At 54.7% G+C, this 24,462-nt stretch overlaps 1 protein-coding gene across 2 annotated transcripts; it reads left to right on the top strand.

The window, feature by feature from the left end:
- Positions 1-1,689: 1,689 nt before the first annotated feature.
- ZNF775 (zinc finger protein 775) lies at positions 1,690-21,799 on the top strand. Of its 2 annotated transcripts, XM_022578191.2 has the most exons (3): positions 1,690-1,747; positions 11,700-11,780; positions 19,092-21,799. In XM_022578191.2, the coding sequence occupies exons 2-3, from the start codon at positions 11,747-11,749 to the stop codon at positions 20,630-20,632; spliced, it is 1,575 nt and encodes a 524-aa protein (XP_022433899.2). In that variant the 5' UTR covers positions 1,690-1,747; positions 11,700-11,746; the 3' UTR covers positions 20,633-21,799. The 2 variants fall into 2 exon arrangements, with proteins under 2 accessions (XP_022433899.2, XP_089773358.1); XM_089917232.1 differs by lacking the exon at positions 1,690-1,747 and having other exon boundaries at positions 11,711-13,187.
- Positions 21,800-24,462: the final 2,663 nt, after the last annotated feature.

Raw genomic sequence — 24,462 nt, 5'->3', positions numbered from 1 at the left:
AAAGAGTTGATGGCCTAGTGATTTCTGGCCTCTGGGCAGGGTTTTACACTTTACAAATGCTTCTGTAGAGGATAGAACCAATTAGGGTCCTGCACAAACCCAGTTGTCCCTCAGTATCCTCTGGGGGTTGTTTCCAGGAATCCCCCCACACTCCCCTCCCCGCCCCCCCTTGGATAACAAAATCTTTGGATTCTGGAGTCCCTTATATATAAAATGGCATTGTATTTGCATATAACCTACACACTCATGTCCTCTTGTATACTTTAAATCACCTCTAGATTACTAACAATACTTAATACAGCGTAAATGCTATATACATAGTTCCCTGTGCCTGGGAAAATTCAAATTTTGCTTTTTTGGAACTTTCTGGAGTTTTTTTCCCCCCCCCGAATATTTTCAGTCTGCTGTTGATTGAAATCACAGACGTGGAACCTGTGGATACGGAAGGCCGACTGTAACTAGAAAATTATTAACTCTTACAGATGAATAAGTCAAAGTCCAGGGGCAGAAAGTATCTTTTGTAAAAACTGCACGAGAAGATTGTGGCAAAACTGATAGAATTGGGTCCCCGGTTTCTGTCGTGTTATGAGGCTTAACGGCAGCTGGGCCCATGGCAAACGCTTAGCAGGCAGCTGCTGACCCATTAGAATAAGGTCCATAGGCTTAACAGTAAGGTTTGTAGCAAGTCTCAGAGTGAGGCCAGCTTCTCTTGATATCCACCTCCTGTCCCAAAGCGGTTTCTGGGCAGCTCCGGAGAGAATCTGCCAGTGGGAGTTGCCCTGGCTGGCCGGCCCCCTTTGAGGTAGCAGTGTGAGGAATTTTATTGACATAAAGGAGCATTTCCTTCCGATCTGGGTGAGTAGATGTGAAAATTCTCTTTCCTGACTGTCTCTGGGAACAGAAAACTCTCCTCGGCCATCTGGACCCCGCCTCTAAATCAGCAGTAACACTCGACCTAGGAACGTTGGTCGCTCTTTCCTCAACAAAAAGGGAGGGGTTGGACTTAATGATGTCTAAGTCTCTCCTGGAGACCCCAGGTTCATTTATCACGCGGCTACGACGTGCCTAGGGCCGCGTGAGTGCGGAGGGCGATTTCTCTCCCGTCGCACGAGACTCGCACATCTCACTCTAACACCTGGTGTGCCGTAGTGCCAAGTGCCACAACCATGTCACATGCACACTCGACTGTGATCGGCGGATCGGGGTTCGTGAGTCTTGTTCCCCCGGATCCCGGCACCAAGGGCGGTGCGGGCGCGTCGCAGGCGTCGGACCGAGAGTTGCCGAGCGACTGGATCGGTTTCAGAGCGCGCGTCTGCGCGGCCTGGACGGGGAGGGAGAGCTCCACGGAGAGGAGAGGGTGCTGCCGCGCCGTCGGGTCACCAGCTCTCCGGACTTGCCCCCGCCCCTCCTCCCCTGGGAGACCGGGCCCAGCGCCCCACGGCCAACGCTTTAATGCCTGGCGGGGCCGCGACTGGCCCCTCGGGAGGCGAGGTCAGCCCGCCCACGCAGGCCATTGGCTCCGGAGAACAAAGGAGCCGCCCCGCAGACTTCTCCGATAGGGCTGAGCTGGTCATCTGAGAGGTGCAGCCAATTAGGTGGCGGGGCGGCCCCGGGGACGGCCAGGCCCGCCAGCCAATCAGGGGCGCGTGACCGCCCCGCCTGCCCCGGGACTGGCGGGGCCGGGGAGCTCAGTGCCCAAGTCGCCCCGGGGTGGCAGTTCCCGTTAACCTTAGCCACAAAGTCAAAGGTATTTATTCCCGTCCCCTCCCTCCGAGTCCCTCTGAATCCGGGCGGGGAGGGGCGTGCGGAGGGACGGACCGTGCCGCGGAGCCAGCGTCCGACCCCGCTCCTCCCGCGCTGTCTCCACCCAGACTCGGGCTGGAGGCGGCCTCGGGGTCCCCCGAGCCCCCCGCGTTCTCAGCCCCGAACTTTACCCCCGCACAGCTCACGGGGAAAGGGGCCCGGGTCGTGCGTGGGAAGGGGCTTCAGGCCGGGTCAGAGCTGGAGCGGGGCGTGAGAGCGGGAGAGGCGCGGAGGTGAGCGCGGGGACTGCCCCCCGGCTCCTCCGGGCGCGCTCTGCCAGAGCCTGTCCCGATATTCGGGAGCGGTGTCAGCCTCCCCCAAAGATCGAGTTCCTGCAGAGCGGGAACCCCAGTGCTCGCCGCAGAGTGACACATAGTAGGTGCTTAATAAATGATTAAATGAGTGGGCCTGAGGATCGGGGGCGAGAACAATGAGAGGGAAGCACCACAGAAATTGGAGGTGTGTGTGTAGGGGTCTCCCCAAAACCTCCATCCTAGGAAGACAGGCATAGGAGCCAAGATCTCAGTGGGGCTGGGGGTAGGCGCTGGGGGTTTCTTCCCTCGTGAAGGTGGAGGGTATAGAGATGCCGCCCCCTCCAGCCCTTTGGGAGGATGGAGCCTGGTGTGTGTCTTGGTCCACCAGACCTGGGGTGGGGTGTGGTCAGAGCCCCGACTCGAGGCCGGCTATGTCCAGGCTCCACTATTAGGTGTGCATTTTGGGTCCAGGTGTTCATCTGTAAAATGAGAATATTAGAGGGTATTAGTCTCCTTTCAATGCTAAGGTTCCATGACTCTATGCTTCTAATCTGTTCTGGACTTAAGTTTCTCTCATCTAAATGTTCCTTTGTTAAAATTTTTATGAATGGTTTACAGTATGCTGGACCTTGTGCTGGGTGTTGGGGAGAGAGAAACACTCCCTGTTAAGATGTTTACAGCCTTCTTGTGGAGACAAATTATTATTATACTATGTAGATGGTACTGGGTTGGGTGGGTGCACAGGTTAAACAGAGAAGGGCCCCTAACTGAGCCTGGTGTATCCACAAAGGCTTCCTGGTGAAAGTGATCCTGGACCTGGGCTGGGAAGTCCAAGACTGATCACAGGTGTCCCTAGACACGGCAAGGTCAAGGGGTTGCATCTGGGGACAATGGGGGTAGGTTGGTGGTACAGTGAGAGGTGAGCAGAGGCCAGATTTTAAATGGTCTTGCCAAGAAATTTTTAGCAGTACCTGCAAGTGCTGGGGACCCACTGAAGTGTTTTAAGCAAAGTAGTAACATGTCTAAATTGTAATTTTAGGAAAATTGCTTTGAGTCTGGGTGGTGGATGGATTGGAGGGGCAAGATGAGGTATGATAGCAGTGCAGTCTCCAGGTGAGCAGTGCTGAGGCCTGAACCAAGGCAGCAGCGGTGGCAGACGCTGGAGGTATTAAAACAGCACTGGTATGATTTAGTGACCTGTGGATTGTGAGGGCTGTGCTCTGCGGTAGTGAAAGGTGGTGGCAGTTTTGAGAGGCCTCGTGAGTCCCGCCTGGAGCGGCAAAGGATGCCCAGGGCCAAGTGCAGAGCTGGTCCAGGCACCTGCTCCCCTGGTGAGGGTTAAGCTGAGGAATCTAAGGTTTCCTAGGATGGGGGTGGCCTGCAATGGAGAGTGGGCCAGGTGGGCAGGAGACCTGAGTTCTAACTTTCTCTGAGGCAGGGAATGTCCCCTCTGGGCCTTGCTTTCCTCATCCAAAAAGGGGGAAACACTCCTTATCCTTGCCAAGCTCCTTTGAATGCAGCAAGGGTGAAAAAGTGTTTATAAATCAAAATGTGACAACTGTCCAAAGTGTTGTTAGCAGTTGGTTTCATCCCTTGCCTTCGATCAGGTAATGGGGGTCCCCAGGCCCTGGCGGGCTCCTGAGTCTTAGATTTGGGGCAGAAGAATGTGGGTGATGTTCTATCCTCTAAAGGGAGACAGGTGAGCAAAGACTGGGGATGGGGATGCCATAGGTGGGGGACAGGCCTGGGAGCGGGGAGGTGGGGGAGTGACAGTCCCAGCAAAGGTGTGCATGTTGGGCAGGGCAGGTGGGGCAGGGGCCCTGGAAGGAGGTGCTTTGGGGACTGGCAAGGGGTTGAATCCGGGACCTCTGGGAGGTGGGCGGGCATGATGGGATAAGGCAGCTGCCCTGGCTGCCCTGGCCGGCCCTGGACCTGGTTCCCAGGGAATGCTGGCGGAAGCAAACTGAAGTCACTGAACTGGGCTCTTCCTATCAGTTCTGACAACTGGGTAGTGGGGAGGGGGTGATGGCAATGCAGTGACCTAAAAAGAATTCATCTTGCACCTTTGTGAACGTTTTCCAGAGTCCTTTCGCAATGTTTCCCTCCCACTGCTTGATATAACAGTTCTGTACAGAGGACCAAGCACTATTTCCATTTGCAGATGGGGAAACTGAGGCCTAGGGAAGGAAAGTGGCTGGCCCGGGGTCACGTGACTAACCAGAAGCAAATCCGGTCCCAAGGTCTCTGGCCTCCCTGTCCTGGGCTCCTTCTGTTACGTGTGGTCTTTCTGTGGGACGATGGCCTGCCCCGCCCTCTTCCTCCCCACCGCTGTCCCCTCTCCTGGGACTGAGGACCCCACGGTGCTTGGGAGGCTGAGGTCTGCAGGTGCTGGAGTAGGAAGGGGGGCATGGGGAGAAGGGGGAGGACGGGCGAGGGCTTGGAAGAGGTAACAGTGAGGGTGCATGGGGACACCTGATCCGGTGGTGAGTAGATCTGGGAAGTCGGAGAGGAATGAGGGAGGAGCAGGGAGGCTGATGGGAGAGAAGGATGGGGTGGGGGCCCTGGAGGGGCTCGGGGATTGTTCTGGGAGTTGTAGAAGGATGCCGGGCATGCCTTATGCTGGGATGTGGAGTGGAGGCAGGCTTCTAGGTGGTGGGTGGAGGTGACGCTCACCTGGTCTGGGCTAGGACCTCGGCCTGCCTGTCTGTCCTCGGGCACCGGGCCATAGAAGGTGGGAACAGCAGTTGCCCTGACTTTCCGATACCATTTTAAAGCCACTTGTTGGGAATGGTTTGCATCTCCTCCTTGGTCAGAAACGCTGGAGGAGAGGAAGGTGAAGTGGGTGCAGGGGTGGGGGACCGATGCCTGGAGAGAGCGCTGATTATCCAGAGATGAGCCAGAGCACAAGCCCAGGGACCAGGAGGGCCTGGGGGCTGTGCAGTCAGTCCTGGGAGACAAAGGCTACACCAGCTCCTCCCCGCAACAAAGTTGGGGTGTGAGGCCATGGGGATCGCCTGAGCTGAGCCGGCAGAAGCGTCCACGGCTCTCTTTAGTCCAGCCCCCTGCCTGGCGCTCAGGGCCCAGACCCAGCCCTGCTCTCCTTACCCCTGGCCCACAGCCTGGCCCGGAGGAGGCCGTCTCCCCACCCAGTCTCCATCTCCCGGGAGAGGCGGTACCTGGAGCTGCTCTGTCAGCACAGCTCTGCAGGTAGCCTTGACCGTGAAAGCTGTCCACGCCCGGTTCCTCTGCGAGGCAGGCTCCCGTTGTTGAGCAGAGTTTGGGATTCCTGTGTGGGCGCGGGGGGCCTCCAGAGATTCTGAAGCAGCTTGAAGGGTAATGGTTTAGGAAGGGTGAGCTGGCCATGGGGTGCTCGGAGAGAGGGCTCAGAACCTTCGGGTGTGGATTGTTCTCAGGCCGCGAGAAAGAGAGAAAAGACCATTTCGAAAGTCTAGTGTGTACCCCAACCTGATGCTCACAGCAAGCCCCCGAAGCAGGCGTTTTCAGTCACCTTCGCCATTGGGAACCTAGGCCTAGAGGTGAAGTGATTTGCCAAGGACAGGTGGGCTAGAACTCAGGGCTCCTGATCCTGGGTCCAGGCGTGCGTGGGTCTGAGGAGAGGGGCAGCCAATGCGAGTGCACTGCGAGGGGCAGACTCGGCCGAGGAGTCCGGACTCAGGTTCCCAGGGGAGAGGGGAACGGCCTGCCGCCGCCTCCTGGCCAGACCCCTGCAGCGTGGCCTTGGGGCTGGGGCTGCACTGGCTGGCCGGGCAGAGCCCTGTCCTCTTTCTAGGGCTTTCTGTGCCCCTCCAGCTTCTCCCCTCCAGCTGCAGCACTGCTGCCTCACGCCGCCCCCCTCCCCTCAGCCTACCCCACCGGTACCCCAGCAGGTGACTGTTCCCCATCACCCACTGTCGCTCCCTCTCCCGGTGGCTACATCATCCCCTGAGTTCCGTTCCTTGGAGCAGTGGACCTGGAGGGATGGTCATGGATTGTGAGGTTACTTGTGTCAGCAGGGAGTCCATTGCTGTTTTCTCCAGTGTGAAAGGGGAGTGATTTGTGCTCGTGCGGTTCACGTTGGCACACTTGTGTCTCTGGATCTGTAGGTGTATGGGTGGATGTTTTAATATTTCAATCTCTCTGTACTTTGCGTATGCAATTTTGCAGGTATTCTCATGTGTATGAGTATCTCTGTAGTTTTGTATCTTTGAACGTTTGTGTACTTAGCCGCCTTGGATGTTAGATATGATCGTCTCTGGATATGTTTGTGTGCATTTAGTCTTTAGATCAGTTTCTTCGCGTATGCCTATGACTGTATTTTATCAATATTCTTTATTGAAGTATAGTTGATTCACAATGTTGTGTTAATTTCTGCTGTACAACAAAGTGATTCAGTTATACATGTATACATTCTTTTTTTTTATTACTATTTTTTTTTGCGGTACGCGGGCCTGTCACCGTTGTGGCCTCTCCCATTGCGGAGCACAGGCTCCGGACGCGCAGGCTCAGTGGTCATGGCTCACGGGCCCAGCCGCTCCGCGGCCTGGGGGATCTTCCCGGACAGGGGCACGAACCCGTGTCCCCTGCATCGGCAGGCGGACTCTCAACCACTGCGCCACCAGGGCAGCGTCTTTTTTTATATACTCTTTTCCATTATGGTTTATCACAGGATATTGACTATAGTTCCTTGTGCTCTACAGTAGGACCTTGTTGTTTATCCGTTTATATATAAAAGCTGACATCTGCTAACCCTGACCTCCCACTCCATCCCTCCCCCAACCCCCTCCCCCTTGGCAACCACCTATGATTGTATATTTTAAATGAAACATCCACTGATATTAACTGAAATCCATTTCCCAGGCCAGGGACATCATTAACCTGTCCTGAGGTATTTGTTGTTGGTGATGAAGCACTGGGGCCAGAGGGGCCCCGTCTTCCCATTTCTTCCATTCGTTCATTCATTTATTCATTCACCCAGTATAAACTGAGCGCCTTCTGCATCCCAGGCCCCGGCAGGCAGGGCCACCGCCATCCTGGAGCTTTATATCTAGTGCAGTGTCGCCCAGCAGAACTTCGTGAACCTGGAAGTCTTCTTTTCTGCTGGATGTTATGGTGGCTCTAGCCACGTGTGACTGTTGAACACTTGAAGCGTGGCCAGTGTGGATGAGAAACTGAATTTTAAACTTAATTTATACACACTTAAATAACCAACATGTGGGTCTAGAGGCCAGACTCCTGAAAATGAGGCCCAGGTGGCTTAAGGTTTGGTACACTCTGCACCTTCTCTTGGAGGCAGCATGGTCCAGGAGCAGGGCCTCTGGCTGGGGCAGGCCCACCCCAGTTCGCCGGTCCTGGCTCCAGCACTTATTGCTGTGTGACCTTGAGCAAACCGCTTAACGTCTCAGAGCCGTGGCTCCTTAGGATGAAGTGGGCGGAGCTTGCCGAGTGCCTGGTACACAGTCGGTCTCCCTGTCCCTACCGAGTCTTGGCTCGTCACCCCCTTTTCTTTCCAGAGCCAGGTCAATACCGAGGTGACCAGGGAAGCCCCCGCCCTCTCAGTGAATGAGGGAAGGACAGACAGAGTCTCCATCCCCCCGGAGGACTCCGAGAGCACATCCTCAGGGTGAGGGCTAGCTGGAGGCTGCGGGCCCTCGCCCATCCCCTTCCAAACGCTGGCCTGGGCTGCTCCCCGGGGGACTTGAGCTACTGGTGTGAGGGCGGTCAGCTTGGTGGGCAGCGTACCTTGGGAAGACTGCCTCCTGTGCGTGGTTTCCTTTGGGGAGGGACCGTGCGCATGGGTGAACGGTGGCACATGGTGTCGCCCTGGGTGGGGCTCCTAGCTGAGCAGGGCCTGTGAGCTGGGCCTTCGGCTGGAGTTGGGGAGATGCATCCCTCAAAGCCTGAGCTACCGGTGGAGGGCACGTGGCCGGTCCCTACTCCACTGGTGACAGAGGACACATGAGGTGCCATCTCCTTCTTCCCCATGTGGGGCCTGAGTCTGTGAAGAGAGGTGTACTTGGCTGGTGGAAAAGGTCCAGGGCCCTGAGATCTGGAGGGTGAGGAGTGACCCAGACGTGTCCCTGCACCGCCTCTCCCGGCCCATGGCCTTTGTGCACCCCCAGCTGCTGTCTGCCTTCCCCCCAAATTTCTGCTAAGATCGAACCCCTTTGATACCTTCCCTGCCCCCAGACCTCAGCACCTACCCCAGGCCACAGTCCCGCCTTGTGTGACGTGGCAGTTGTCATGGCAGCTGTCCCGCAAAGCCTCCCCGTCAAGGGGCTCTCATCCCAACTGCGGCCTGACCCAGAGCCAGGGGCTGGGAAGGAGGAGGTGACTGGGGCCCTGTCCTGAGACCCACCCGCTGCATGTGTCCCACCCTCCAGGGGACCTGCTGTGCAGGGAGGGCAAAGGTCATCAGAGATTGGGGTCGGGGAGCTGGGTGTGGCCCTTAGGGACTCGGTGTGGGCACTGGTGGATGGGGATCGGCCCCCGTTGCTGCCTGTTTTCTGGCCAGGGTCTTCTGCTGGGCGGCCTGCTCGCCGTGTCCCTGGGCATCTCTCTCTCCAGTCAGCTGAGTGATGTGTCTGGTGGGGCGAGAAGAGGTGTGCAGTGCGGTGCATCAGGGTGGGGTGTGCGGGGGCCTGGTCGGCCTGGAAAGACGCTGCCACACGCAGGGACCTTCTGCCGTTCGGCTTGTCTCAGGGGTTTGTCTGAGGACACCTGTTGGCCTGTTTTCCAGACACATCCCACCTGAGCACACAGGTGGAGATGGGCCCCCAAGACATAGCCCCTGCCCCCTGTTCCTGTCCCCTGCCCTCTCCTTTCTTCCTTCTTCCCCTCGGGCCCACGAGGGTCCTTTCCTTCCATTTCCACTTCTGTTCTTTCTCGGACCATGAGCTCTGGTGCAGCTCAGAGACTCCCTGTGAACTGGTCACCAAGAATTGAAGCCCTTCTGCCACCTGAGGCGATTTTGAGTCCGTAACACCTCTCAAGACAGAATGGATCAAGTAGGACTGATTTGATTTGGCTTAAGGGGCCTCAGTTGTGTTGTGTAGGGGTTTTGTGAATGAACTCAAGTCCCACCCGCTGTCCTCGCCCTGAGTTGTGGCCCGAGCCTCCACCCCCCTGTCTGAGGTTCCCCATATCAAAGCGGCCTCTTTGTCCGCCAGTCCTTTGAGTCTCCTTAGGCAGACATTAAATCTCCAGTTGGTGAGAGGCTACCCCATGGCCTGGGATGCAGAGTGACCTGGAAGGAAAATGTGGTGCTAAGGCAGGAGCATTGGCATCCATCAGGGGCCCCAAGGGGGGGCCTTCTCCTGCCCTCATTTGTGGCCCCCTTTTCTCTACACCACAGGCAGGTTTCAGTGTCTATAGTAACCCACAGCAGGAGCGCGTAACAGACCCCTTTTGGGGAAATAGAATTAAAAACCAAATCTCCTGCCAACTCAGAAAAACTCCCCACAAAAGGAGAGAAAGAAAACAAGTTTTTAACTGAATAAGCATTAGACTGGAATGTGGTGCACATCACAGGCAATTTGCTAAGAGACTGTAAACAGAAATCTCACCTGTTACACAGTCCAGCAGGGGCAACCCCACTGCACACGTGTTCTCCAGGGAAAGCATAGCCAGTCCTTGGGTAAGAGGACTTGACAGCACCATTTGTCACACAGGGTTCACCCTAAATTCGCCTGGAATTGGGAGGCCACCCGTGATAGCTAATTGCCTTTATGCAAAGGAAACATCCACTTCTTGTATCTTGGTGACGGGAGGAGGTTTGCAGCCCCGAGCCCGGTGCTGCTGGAGAGTTAGGCTCCCACCTCCCACGGGCAGGGGACACTGGCCGCTGTTCCCTTGATGTTTGCATTTCGGAGAGATGGCTCCCAGGTCCTCGAGAAAGACGGTCCTTGGTTGTAAAGCCAGCAGGAGGCTTAGTGAGCTTTAAAAAGATTTATATACACCTCTAAGGGGCAGAGAAAGAACTTCCAATTAGAAGTTTTCTAAAGAAAGTACTCTGAAAGAAAGGGGAGGGTTCTCTTTCCCTTTCTGCACCAGGGAGGGTGAGTTTTCTATTTCTCAGATTCGTATCTCCCTGACACCCCTGCCCCCCACCTCTCCGGGCAGGGTCCATATCTCCAGTCTGGGTCCCTGTCCCCGGAGTAGCTGCTGGAAGGGGACCTGGGAGAAGGAAGCGGGGAGACCCTTAGAATGGGGTTTCTGGGAGGCTCTCTGGGGCCTGAGGTGTGGAGCAAGGGGAGACCGGCTTCCCCGAGCCCGAGCAGTGGCCGAGGAGAGGTTCCTGGTCCTGCAGCGTGAGCCCAGCCTCCCGTCTCGTGGGGCAGAGGCTGGGGCCTGTTTGGGAGTGCAGGGGGTCCGGGGGTGCAGGCATAGGAAACGAGATCCCCGACCTCGGGGGAGGCCGCCCACAGCACCACGTGCAGCGGCCACATCCCTGAGCGCACGTAACCAGCAGCATGTTCGTGCCACACACGGCTGTTTGGTGCCCTCCACGTGCGGGCTCTGGCCCTTACCCTGGCACTCGGCAGTGAGCCCGGGAAGTCCTGTCCTCGATTCCTGTCGGGGAATAAGCAGAGAAGTAAATATCCTGTCCGGTGGCAAAAAGTGTCAGAGGAATGGGAGGTGGGGCTAGGGTTGTGACTTTACACGGGGCTGCCAGGGAAGGCCAGTCAGAGGAGGTGACGGTTAGGCTGGGGCCTGGAAGGGGCAGGGGCCGCGCCAAGGGGTCAGAGCAGCAGGACCCATCCCAGTCACGTTCCAGGCACCAAATGAGCCAGTCGGGAGATGTTCAAAAGACTGAAGAGGGGGCTTCCCTGCTGGCGCAGTGGTTGAGAGTCCGCCTGCCGATGCAGGGGACACGGGTTCGTGCCCCGGTCCGGGAAGATCCTACATGCCGCGGAGCAGCTGGGCCCGTGAGCTATGGCCACTGAACCTGTGCGTCCGGAGCCTGTGCTCCGCAACGGGAGAGGCCACAACAGTGAGAGGCCCGCATACCGCAAAAAAAAAAAAAAAAAAAAAAAGACTGAAGAGTAAAAAAAGATGAGCCCCAGATTGGTGGATGAGGGATCAGGTCCCTAGGACCCAGGTTGGCCACGTGTGTTCTTGCCCAGGGGTGGGGGGTGGCTGTGAGGCCCCAGAAGGGTTTGTACTGGAACCTGGACGGGGGCTTTGAGAGACGGGGTGGCTGGCGATTTTGGAGGGACGGTTCTTCCCTCCAGGGTGTCCTCGTGACCACGTTGCAGGGTAGGGGGTGTCTCTAAGCTTATTTGAGTTTCCTGGTCCTCTCTTGTGGCATCCTTCACACCCCACCCCGCAGGTGATGAGAGTGTGGGCATGAGGCTGTGGTCTGGGAGTTAGAAGCCTAGGGACCTTGCCCAGCTCTGCCGTTCGGCCACCTCTGTGGCTTGGGGCATGTCAGCGGCCCTCTCTGGCCTCAGTTTATTCTTCATAAAATGGGAATTATACACATTTTACCCGCCTAGCAGGTATATGTGCTTTTTAAAAAAATCCTGCTCATTTCGACAGAGGTCATAGAAAAGCTTTTGAAAAAGAGGAACTGCTTCCTGTGAGTGGCATTTGTCCTTGTCCCACAGGCCAACTCTCTTTCCTTTGCTCCCATCTCACCCACAGACGGCCGGGCAGGGAGCCGCTGTGCTGATGTCGAGGGGCCTCCGGGGATGGAGAGTGGCCTGGCTGGCGACAGCAGCACAGGTAAGAGAAGAGGGGCAGGTGGGAGCCCACCACGGCCCCTCCCCAGCCCCGTCTTCCCCGTCTCTCTGTAGCTGAGCAGGAGTTGCTGGTGGCCTGTAGAACCACACGGGGGGACCAGGACACTGAGGTCACGTCCAAGGATGGAGCAAACACAGACTAGGGGGCTAAGAACTGACAAAGCCCAGCCTGTGCTTGCCAGGCAGGGACACACACACACACACACACACACACACACGGACACACATACGCACGGACACACACTCACACACACACACACACACCCCGTGCAGAAATCTGCTGGGGGAAGATCAGGTGTTTGTCAAGCGCTAGATCAGGGAGTGCTTGGTGTTGGCGCTGATCACACACCGAAAGCCAGCGGTCCGGGGAGGACACGTGGTCGCAACAAGCCCTGCTGTTGGTTGGTCAGGAGAGTGTCTCCAGTTCGGTCCATTAAGCTTCCTGGGGTCACACAGTTCATGGTCTGTGTCAGCTGATGCACTTGGAGCCGGTGGTGAGGAAACATAGCAGTTAATCCTGGTGTCTCCTGGGCAGGGGGCAGGTGCCGTTGAGAGTGGGAAGTGCCCTGTGGAGACCCCTCCCCAGCCACCCGCTTACCGCTTCTGGGATGGAGCAGCCCCTGGTCTGAGACCCGCTCTCAGCCTCTGTGGCAGGCCCTGTTCTGGGTGTAGCTGGGCTGCACGGTGGCTCTGGCCCCAGGAGAGGGCACCGGCCCAGGCCTGGGAACTCTGCCCCTCGCTCAGCACAGTGACCAGGCTTCTTTACCTCCCACCCCTTCCAGGGGAGTTGCCCTATGGACCCCAGAGCCCCCGCCCTCCCAGGACAATCACTGCAGTGGGCCTAAGATGAGACAAAAATCAGGCAATTGGATAAAAAAGAAACAAAACACCAGCTCAAAGGAGGCAGTATGATATATGGACACCACACTGCTCTGGGGCAGTGAGTTCAGCCACCCCACTTCCCAGTCCCCCTCAACCCCTGCCCCAGGCTGTCGCTTTGAACACTGAGAGCACTCGAGGTGTGTGTGTGTGTGTGTGTGTGTGTGTGTGTGTGTGTGTGTGAGGCTGACATTACAGTAATTACAGGAAAACCTAGGGCAGACAGTTCCAAACATTTCAGCTGAAGGACCCTTTTGCCCATGTAAACTCATAAGGGAGATCCTAATGCAGACGTGAGAGATGGGCTCCACCAGGGCCTTCTCTGCCCCGTACCGCAGCTGCAGCTTCGGGAAGAGGTAGAAAAGCACCGGCCTGGACCCTGGAGCCACTGGGGCCTGGGGGCCCCCGTGAGCTCAGCCTCCACAGGCTGCCACGCCTGCTGGCCAGGCTGAAGGAGTGACTCTTCTGGAAGGCCAGAGCTTTCAGATAATTGGGAGCTCACCTCTTTCAGGTACCTTTTACTTTATATTTGTTTTATATGTTTTTTTAAATTGTGGTGAAATATACATAACATGAAATTTACCATTTTAACCATTTTTAAGGGTACAGTTCAGTGGCATGAAGCACATTCACGTTGTGGTACCGCCATCACCACTATCCATTTCTCGAATTTTCCCATAATGTCAGAAACTACCCATTAAGCAATAGCTCTCCTTTTAGCACCTTTTTATTTTACCTGAACCATTTAGAGCTTTTTATGCTGACTGAGGACCAGTACCTTTGGAACAGGCAGGCACAAGCCTGTTTTCCTCTGTATCAGTGCCTGACCCCTACGGGAAGGTGCCCGTGACGACTGAAGTCCCAGCAACACACGTCACAGGTCTACACGCGCCACCCCTGGGCTTCAGGGCCTCCTCATGCAGCCCAGCCACTGTGATGGATATCAAGGCCAGGTTTGATCAGGGAAAGGCAGTGGCTTTTGTGGGGCTCTGGGGCACCAGTGGGTGCCCTATTGCTTGGGGACAGTGGTGCCCCTCTGACTGGAGTATGTTTTGGATTCAGTACATGACCACCAATTTGGACAGCTAGCCCTGTTAAATACTTCTGCTGGCCAACAGTTCAGTGCATCTAAGGAAACATTCTTTGAATCAGTGAAGCTCATTACACATGGGCTTTCGATTCCTGCCGTACACAATTTAAATCACCACTTTCATTTTCAAATTATTCCTCCTGATAAAATGACCTCTCACAACCGAGCATCTGGGGAGGCCTCACAGCGTCGTCTCGCCAGGTGGAAAGCTGGCCCCTTGCAGGTGCTTTCTGTGACCCTCCCACCCTGCCATCTCTGCCCCCATGGGCACCACATCGGTTTCTTTGCCCCCACGTGGCCAGTGAGTCTGTGGAGTGGAGCAGAGCTCTTTGGCCTCAAAACTAAAGGCCACCAGATTAGAGGGGAAGTTTTCTCTTTATTTCCTAGGATATTTTAAAGACTTTAAAATTATAATGTTTGAATTTTTATGAGAATATTCAAATAACATATAAAGTGTAAATCCCCTTTGACTTCTCCATCTAGTCCTGCTATGGTCCATATCACCTGCAGGGTGGCCACCATCTTGGGTTTGGTGTGAACCGTCCTGGATCGGGCATGTGTATGTACACAGAGAGGTATGGTTTTATTTTCCATAAGTTGGATCAGACGACTGATACTGATTTTCAGTTTTGTTTTTTTCTCTTAAAATGTTTTCGAAATCTTTTCACATGAGCATATACAGCTCGTTTCAATCACTGCATAGTATTCCACATTATGACGGGAGTGAAAATTTTATTAGACTATTATTGGTGGGTAATTAGGTTGTTCCCCCCTTTTTCCTAATTACAGATAGCACTTCAGTGAATATACTTAGGCGTTCCTCTTTGGACTCATATGTATTTCTTAGGATAAACACCTAGAGTGAAATTGCTGGGTGGAAGGGGTGCAAGATTGTACACATTTATAATTTTAATAAGCACTGTCAAGTCGTCCTCAAAGAGTCTGAATTCGTTTAGGCCCCCATGTTGTACTTATCCTCCTATGTAATTTCCATGTGTATAAGTCGGGATGTTATCAACCTCTTCAATATTTGCTGCTGTGATGGGTGAAAAGATGCTACACTGTTACTTTGCTGGTTACTAGCGAGGGTGCACCTCTTTTTATCGTATCTATAGGAGTCCTCTATATACTCTGGATATTAATACTGTGGATACTGAGTCCTTTATATACTCTGCATAGACGTGTGCTGTGCAGTAGGTGGCCAATAGCCACATACGGTTATTTAAATTTAAATTTAGATTTAAATTTAACAAAGTAAGTTCAGTTCCTCGGTAGTACTAGCCACATTCCAAGTGCTCTGTAACCACCTGTGGCTAGAGGCCACATGTATCAGACAGCTTGGATGTAAAATGTTTTCACTCTGTGGAAAGCTCTGTTGGAAAAGGCTGCCCCACACGATCATTTCTAGTTCACTCATATGCAGTATCCTTTGTCGCACAGGGGTTTTAAATTTAGTTTTTATGTTTTGCATCCTGTTGAAGAAGATTACCAATTACCTCTAGATTCGAAACAAATTCTCCTAATTCTTCTAATACTGTATTTGCTTCTTTTAAACCAGCACTTAAATCCATCTGGAACTGATTTTTTTTTTTTTTTTTTTTTTTTTTTTGTGGTATGCGGGCCTCTCACTGCTGTGGCCTCTCCCGCTGTGGAGCACAGGCTCCGGACGCGCAGGCTCAGCGGCCATGGCTCACGGGCCCAGCCGCTCCGCGGCACGTGGGATCTTCCGGAACTGGGGCACGAACCCGTGTCCCCTGCATCGGCAGGCGGACTCTCAACCACTGTGCCACCAGGGAAACCCTATTCTACACTTTTAATGATTGTTTTTAGCCTTTTTTTTTGGTGGTGGGAGGGACTCTCACAGCCTCACCTCACCTGGCTCACTATGGAACAGCCATGTCAATACAACTGCATCAGTCAAGACTTTTATTAAATGGACTTTATTTTTTAGAGCAGTATTAGGTTTACAGAGAAAATGTGCAGAAAGGACAAAGAGTGCCCTATACCCTCCTCTACAGCTCCTCCTGTTGTTAACATTTTGCATTAGAATGGTGCCGTTTTCACAATAGATCCATTACAGTATCATACAGAGGAGTTTCACTGCCCTAAAAATCCTCTGTGCTCTGCCTGTTCATCCCTTTCCCCTTGACCCTTCAACCCCTGGCAACCACTGATCCTTTTACTGCCTCCACAGTTTTGCCTTTTCCAGGACGTCCTAGAGTTGGAATCATAGTGTGTAGCCTTTTCCGATTGGCTTCTGTCACTTAGTCACATGCATTTAAGTTTCCTCCATGTCGTTTCATGACTTGAGATCTCATTTCTTTTTATCACTGAATAATACTCCATTGTATGGTGTACCACTGTTTATCCATCCACCCAACGAAAGACATCTCTTGGATGCTTCCACGTTTTGACTGTTATCGATAAAGCTGCTATAAACGTCTGTGTGCAGGTTTTTGTGTGGACATAAGTTTTCAGCTCCTTTGGGTGAATACATAGGAGAGTGATTTGTCGGATCGTATGGTAAGAGTATCTTTAGTTTTGTAAGAAACAGACAAACTGTCTTCCAAAGTGGCCTTAACATGTTGCATTCCCACCAGCAATGAATGAGAGTTCCTGTTGCTGCACATCCCTGTCAGCGTTTGGTGTTCGGTGTTTTGGATTTTAGCCATTCTAATGGGTGTGTGGTGATAGTATTTTAGCTTTTAATGTTGCATAAGCCAAATTCTTCCCTGCTCATTTTTAGAATTTCTGGGTGATTTACACACATAGTAAATGTTATAATTTACTTAATTAGGATTACACTGAATTTAAACATTTTGGTATGGAGAGCTTCTTATCTAGGAGTATGATGTACCTGTTGTTTTATTTACATTCTATCCCTTCAGTAAAGTTTAATAGTCTTCTTTATGTTTTGCTGATATATTAGGTATACTTACAGTTACTTTATTGCCGTTTTGAAAAGTTATGCATTCTAATGTTTTTTATCTGGCAGTTTTGTTGAAACTTTTATTTCTAAAACTTCATCAGTGGATTCTCATGCACATTCTAGGTTAATAATTATCAGCAAATGACAGTTCTCTCCTCCTCTCCAAGATTTAGATATATCTTTCTTTTTTCACCTTGCTCCTAACCTGAATAGGCTTCTAACCGTCTGCCTTCGGTTATAACATTTGCTGCCGTTTCTAATACAGCTCCTTTGTCAACCTAAGAAAATTTCCTGATGTTCCTAGTTTGCTAAGAGCTTCCTTCCTTCCTTTTTTCTTTACCCCTCCCTCTCTTCCTCCTCCCGCCTTTCCCTTTTCCTTCTCTCCCTCCAGAAGTGATGTTGAATTTTATCCTGGGACTTTTTCACATCTATTGAGATAGTATAAGGTTTTTAATGTTTAAAAGGTTAATGTCATGAACTGTGTTGAGTCACCTTCGCTTTCCGGGAGAACATCCAGCAAAGCCATGATAGATTGTTCTCGTAACACTGCCACACTTGCTTTGCCAGTGTTTTTGCTTGTTTGTTTTTTGCATCTACTTTCAAAGAACGATAAACCTATACTTTCCTGCTACCCCACCCTTGTCTTATTCTGGGTCATGTTAACACGTGAGCTTCCCCCCTCCCCCTGCCCTAGTCATGGTCACAGTTTCTGTAAGCTGAGAATAGTCCTTGCCGTGAAGTTTTAGTAGAACCTCTTTGTACGGTTCAGTGGCCAGTTACCCATTTTCGAGGTTGAACTTTAGCTTTCTTTTCAGTCTCTTCTAATTGTTTCTATAGACATGGTTTCTACCTTTTCTTGAGTCAGTTTTGTTAATTTATTTTTCCTCGCAAAATCATCCATTTTATATAGATTTTTCAAATTGATATAATATCTGTACATGGTATTTTGCGATTTATCAGAATCCTTTGTTTATCTTTATGTTCCCTTTATCCTATCATCTCTGCTTTTGTCTTTATTAATTCCTTCCTCTTACTTCCTTGGGGTTTGCTTTGTTGTCTTTTTAATATTGGCAGTGGTTTTTTGTTTTTTGTTTTTTTTTTCTGGCTGTGTTGGGTCTTGTTGCTGCACACGGGCTTTCTCTAGTTGCGGCGAGCGGGGGCTACTCTTTGTTGCAGTGTGCTGGCTTCTCATTGTGGTGGCTTCTCTTGTTGAGGAGCACGGGCTCTAGGCACGCGGGCTTCAGTAGTTGTGGCTCGCAGGCTCTAGAACGCAGGCTCAGCAGTTGTGGTGCGTGGGCTTAGCTGCTCCGCAGGGGCATGGACTCGTCCCGGACCAGGGATCGAACCCGTGTCCCCTGCACTGGCAGGTGGATTGGCAACTGTTGTTTAGAGTTTCTCTTCTTTGTTCCCAACTGTTTCATTTATTTTTTATTGAACATAAACTTTTTCTTGAAGTGTAACACAGAAAAGTGCACAGGTCGTGGGCTGTATAAATTCCCCAAGTGAACACGCCCATGTAACCAGCACCCAGATCCAGAAGGAGAACATTGCCAGAGCCCCAGAAGTGCCCCAGGCCCCCTTGCAACCACAGTGCCCTCTGTCAGGGGGCCGTTACCCTTCTAACTCGTCCATTAGTTGCCAGCTTTTGACCTACATATAAATGGAATCAGACCGTCTGTACGCAGTGTCTACGGCAAACCTTTTCCATCATGGCTTCTGTCCAGGAGCCCCGAAGCAAAGCGGCCTCTGGCCTGAGCACAGTGTAAGGGGTGGGTTAGTACCGGAGCGTGCTGCTGCTGTGTAGGATTCGTTTAGTACAAGGACGACGCAACACGCATTCTGGGTGCCGAGACCTTTCTGGCCTACTTTCTTGTTCATGGTTTCGTTGAAGAAAGGTGAGGTTGCCAAGAAGGTAAGGTGCGCTGCGCACGCACCACGGCTGCTGCCCTGGAGAGGCCTGGCAGTGATGTGGGGCTTGACTGCCCAACCCCTGGGGGGACTTGACGTGCACTCGTCCAGCAAGTGTCCAGCACATCCATCCCCTTAGGAAGAGAAGGAGATGTTTTGAAACTTGGCCACTTTCTGCTTGCTTCCTGGGTCGGAAGACTCCCCTGGGCCTCAGGGTGGAGGAGGCGGGCAGTGGGGTCGTTGGCACAGCAACGCTCACCTATCGTTTCTTCCTTGTCTTTTTTCTTTGCCCTCCTGCACACCCCAGTCTCCCCTTTATTGTCCTTTCCACCCTCCCTCCTCTCTTCTTCCTCTGCATCCTTTTCTCCCGGCCCTATTTTCTGCCAAGCTCTGCCCTCCTGACGCGTCTTCCTGCCCTCTCGCCCTTTCCCTCCACCCCACCGAGCACCGAATGACTCTCGCCGTCTCTCTCCCTCTGCCTCCGGCAGGAGATGTGCTGGTCATGAAGATCAAGCAAGAGAAGCCAGAGTGGCTGCTGCAGACGCTGGGGCCACAGGCCGCGCTTTCCCAGAAGGATAAGGAGAACATTTTCCGGCAGCGTCGGAGCCTCCCACTATGCCAGACCGTGGGGAAGCCTCGAGCCTGGGGGGGACAGGAGGAGACTGGGGGTCCAAGGTGGGCCCCTCCCCTCGAGCAGGACGGCGGGCCGGCAGGCCGGGCTCCGGGGGTGACCCCCAGCCCCCTGTGCCCCGCTCTTTCTGCCGGTGAGGGTCACTTCGTGTGCCCGGACTGCGGGAAGAGGTTCAGCTGGTGGTCGACCTTGAAGATCCACCAGCGCACCCACACCGGCGAGAAGCCGTACCCGTGCGGCAAGTGCGGCAAGAGCTTCAGCCAGAAGCCCAACCTGGCGCGCCACCAGCGGCACCACACGGGCGAGCGGCCCTTCTGCTGCCCCGAGTGCGCTCGGCGCTTTAGCCAGAAGCAGCACCTGCTCAAGCACCAGAAGACCCACTCCCGGCCCGCCACCCACCCGTGCCCCGAGTGCGAGCGCTGCTTCCGCCACCAGGTGGGCCTCCGCATCCACCAGCGCGCGCACGCCCGGGACCGCCAGGGCACCCGCGCTGGGCTGCAGACGCTGCTCCGGGACGCCACGGCCCACCGGGGCTGTCGCCCGCGGCCGGGGCCCCGGCGGGGGCGCCCCGAGTGGGCCTGGCTGGGGCTCTGCCAGAGCTGGTGGCGCCAGCCCGGGGCCCGGACCGCCGCCCCCGCCGAGCCGCGCCAGTTCATCTGCAACGAGTGCGGCAAGAGCTTCTCGTGGTGGTCGTCGCTGAACATCCACCAGCGCATCCACACGGGCGAGCGGCCCTACCCGTGCCCGGAGTGCGGGCGCCGCTTCAGCCAGAAGCCCAACCTGACGCGCCACCTGCGCAACCACACGGGCGAGCGGCCGCACCCCTGCGCGCACTGCGGCCGCAGCTTCCGCCAGAAGCAGCACCTGCTCAAGCACCAGCGCACGCACCTGCCCGGCGCCCCGGCCGCGCCACGCCCCAGCCGCGCCGCGCTGCGGGCCCACCAGCAGGCCCACGCCGCCGCCGCCGCCGCCGCCGAGCCGCCCGCCCAGGGCGCCCCCGGCCTGTTGCCGCCGCCGCCGCCGCCGCCGTCGCACGGCCCCTCGCCGGCCCAGGGGCCCGGGGACGTGCCGTGGGGCCGGGCGCGGGCGGGCGGGCCGGGCGAGCCGCGCCAGTTCATCTGCAACGAGTGCGGCAAGAGCTTCTCGTGGTGGTCGGCGCTCACCATCCACCAGCGCATCCACACGGGCGAGCGGCCCTACCCGTGCCCAGAGTGCGGGCGCCGCTTCAGCCAGAAGCCCAACCTGACGCGCCACCGGCGCAACCACACGGGCGAGCGGCCCTACCTGTGTGCCTCCTGCGGCCGCGGCTTCCGCCAGAAGCAGCACCTGCTCAAGCACCAGCGCGTTCACCGGGGCGCCCTGGCGCCCACCCCCAGCGCCAAGGGCGCGGCGCTCTAAGGGGCCTGGACCCAAGCAGACCCATGGGCGGGATGGGATGCTTGCGTGGTGCGTGTGGGGAATGACCAGGAATGGTGGCTTTTAGAACCCCCGGGGGTAAGACCCTATCAAAAGGTGCTTTCTTCAAGGCTATCAGACCTGAGAACAGAATTCCACAAGCATCCCAAAACGGGGGCCAGGAAAAGTCCCGGGAAGGGCTGAGGGAGGAGGTAAGATCAGACATCCTCACCCTGGAGCCTGGATGTGTCTGTGATGGTTGAGGCCCGTCTGTGTCCTTCCTTGGAGGTGGGACGGCAGCCCTCGGGCATTGAGTGCGGGGGCTGTCGACGGCCCTGGGCGAGGCTCCCTGGGTGAGATGGCGCAGGTCTGGACTGGTCAGCTGTGGCACCAGCCAGCTGCGCTCAGCTGCCAGATAGCCCAGGGGCGTCCCTGTGGGGGAGTCTCAACAGACTGAGTGCCCAGATGGGAGCTGGGGCTGGGGAGGGGCACGCCTATGCCCGTGCGAGGCCAGTGCTGAGCACTTAATGGCTACTCAAGACATGTTTTTGGAAGGAGGGAATGGTTTGATGGTCCTCAGCACCAAGTGCCCTGCTGCCCAGGGTGCTGTGGTGGCCGGCTTGACCCTAGGACTGGTGTGTGTGTGTGTGTGTGTGATGGTCAGGGGCTGGGACTGGGGGGCGGGGGTGGTCTCAGCTGGGGTTTGGTACCTTGGGGAGGGACCTGCAGCAGGAGAGCAGCGAATGTGCTGCCCTGACTCGGTGGGCACTGCCCGGGATCCCTATCAACGCCGGTGTTGCAGAAGAGAGAAATGAAGGATTGATTGTCTCATGTGGTCTCCTTTCTAAGCCACCCTTCCTGTTCTCTGGGTCCTTGTGTGCTTGGAGGGATCCATTTGCCCCAGGACGAGGGCAGGGAGCTTTGGCCATGAGCACAGCCAGTCCCCATGGCCAGTTCTTGCTGGGGGTGGAGGGCAGTATTCTCTCCCCTGTTCCCTCTCCAAGACAATCTGATCACTTCCCACATACCCCCCTTGACCTCTAGCCCCTCAAAAGTCACCCCTCGTACCCTTCCAAAAGCAGGGTCGGCTGGGGCCCTAGTGCTAGCAGAAGAGCCCGGGACTCCAGCCCGGCTGTAGCCTTGGACCATGTCTTCCCACAGGAGGGGAGGGGATTGCAGAGGGCGTGGGTATCGGGGTACCAGGGTTGGATAGCTGGGAAGTGAGAGGAAAAAGGGGAACACTAGGGTGATTCTGTAGGAGGAGAAACTGTGCCTTCCTGCCTCCAAGGGCCCGCCTGGTTCTCCCTTGAACTCAGAGAAGTGTTATCTTCTCCAGGAGCTGTGCGGTCACCCTGGCTTCCGTTCACCCCTCTTCTCAGGTTTTGTTTAATCCCTTTCATCTGGCAGGAGCTCGAAGTGCTGTAGCATCACAAAAAGACATATGGAGGGGCTTCCCTGGTGGCTCAGTGGTTGAGAGTCCGCCTGCCGATGCAGGGGACACGGGTTCGTGCCCCGGTCCGGGAAGATCCCATGTGCCGCGGAGCTGCTGGGCCCGTGAGCCATGGCCGCTGAGCCTGCGCGTCCGGAACCTGTGCTCCGCAACGGGAGAGGCCACAACAGTGAGGTGCCCGAGTACCGCAAAAAAAAAAAAAAAAAAGACATGGAGGTGATCCAGCTTACCTGGGTAACACAATTCTGGTGATGGTTAATGTTCAGCCAGGGCCGCTGACTCGTGGTCCAGGCCTTTGATCACAAACCATGCTGTGTGAAACCTCACGAATGGGTGAGGTGTGCCCATCTGGGAGTTCAGGTCTGAGGACCAGCCGGGGGCCAAATCAGAAGGGTTTTCCTAAGCACGCTCTGACCCAGCCCTAGGTGCTGCTCTGTCTCCCTGCAAAGCCCTGCCCCTCTCCTGCCAGCCCTGCTCAGGGAAGCAAAATGCTTGGGATCTCATCAAAACCCACTGTAATGATGGAGTATTTGCTTCCTGAAATTCTGAGGCCAACTCAAGCAAGCCCTGCTCCTCCAGGAAGCGTCCCAGAGGTACCATGTCTGCATTAGAGGCCTGTTAAACCACGTTCCTGAGCGGCAGGGCAGGCAGATACTGAAGAGATCAGTTGAGCAGGAGTTTCCATACAATAGGATGTGTTATCGTTCCCAAATGGCCTGTGTTTAGTGATCAGATCAGACAGCTGCACTGGTAAGACCTGGGGTCGATGAGGTCCAATTGCAGCTCCCCTCTCCCTCCAAAGTCATGAGAATGAATGCCTGTTCACTGACCCCAGGGGACCTGCCTCTTCAAAAATGGGTGCTTTGGGTCACAATGGGGACAAGGCCAAGTCCATCAGGGTGAAGAATTACCGAGGTGCACGTCCCATTGACCAGGTTGGGATGGCACGGTGGCACAGCAATGATTTACTAAACAAGTCTCCAGTGTGCCGGGCACTGTGTCAGACCTCAGGGATGCCGTGATGAATAAGCCATTGTCTTAGTCGGCTCGGGCCAGCATAACACCACCACAGGCTGGGAGCTTTAATGACAGACATGCATTTCTCACAGTCCGGGAGGCTGGCAGTCCAAGATCAGGGTGCTGGCAGAGTCTTTTCCTGGTGAGGGCTCGGTTCCTGGCTTGCAGACGACCACCCTTTCTCGGGGTTTTCACGTGGTGGGAGGGCGGGAAGGAGTGGGGGAGAAGTAAAAGAGAGAGAAAGGACCTGGTCTCTGTCTTCCTCTTCTTAGACACTAATCTCACCAGGCGAACCTCACTCTCACGACTTCATTTAAACCTAATTCTTAATTGCCTCCCAAAGGCTCCATCTCCAGATGCCACCACATTGAGGGTAGGGCGTCAACATATAAATTTGCGGAGACACAATGCAGGCCATAGCAGTCACAGACCCCGCCCTTGAGGAGCTCCTGGGCCTTTGTGGAAACCCATTTTGATACACAGCTTGGAACAATCTCTACGGTCAACTCTTCAACAAATCGTTCCCAGCCCCAGCTCTGTCAGCAAGGCGTTCTTATTCACCATCTCATGGTGAGTTATGACCTGGGCAGGGCAGTGATACAGGGGAGGGGGAGGACGACGGTGGGACTAGTCCAGTGGGTCATGTTGCAAGTGGATGGCAGGTCCCAGGTCTCCTGTTAGCCTAAATCTCTTCCGCTGTCACGATGGCAGTCTTCTCCTAGGGAGGCCTGGCATTGTCAACTTCAATTTTAATTCCATTTCATTTAAAAATAAACTAGGTCAGAGAAAATTTAGGAAAAGACACGCCATAAAAATCAAAGACAAGAAGGTCAGACCTACCCTCGTGGCTTACAGTTCAAAATGTTCCGGAGCATGCTGAGATTAAAGGCTTGCATGGGGGAACAGAAAACAACCATGAGTAAATAAACCAAGATCTTAAAAGACTTATTTATAGCCTGTCCACAGCCAGGTAAGTGCCTGTCTGCGATGGGGACCCAGGGCCAAGCTTGCAACACACCAGATGAGCTTGGTGGGGTTGGAGTTCCAGGAACTGCCCTCGTCATCCTTGTGTCCTTTGTTAGGAGCAGCCTGGCAGCTAAGACAAATGACTTAGGTACGGGGAAAATGCTCCTCCTTGGCAAGGAACGTGAGCTTCGAGTCAGCTGGCCAGGCGGCAGCCTGCTTGGGAGGGTGTGGTTCCAGGCTGCCCAGCCCGAGGAAGCTGCAGGGAGAGGTGCCCTGACCAGGGGAGAGAGCGGGACCGGCAGGGACTTCGTAGAGAGCGCCTGGCAGGAGTAGGGGCTGCTAATGAGGCCTTCGGTTTTTCTTTTTTTTTTTTCGGTTTTTCTTTTTAAAGTAATTTGGG

Source organism: Delphinapterus leucas, chromosome 9 (genome assembly GCF_059928025.1).
Source record: "Delphinapterus leucas isolate spDelLeu-1000000601 "Yukka" chromosome 9, BTC_Dleu_Yukka2, whole genome shotgun sequence".
Lineage (NCBI taxonomy): Eukaryota > Metazoa > Chordata > Mammalia > Artiodactyla > Monodontidae > Delphinapterus > Delphinapterus leucas.
The sequence above is the reverse complement of the archived record's forward strand: the minus strand, read 5'-3'. Positions and strand labels throughout refer to the sequence as shown.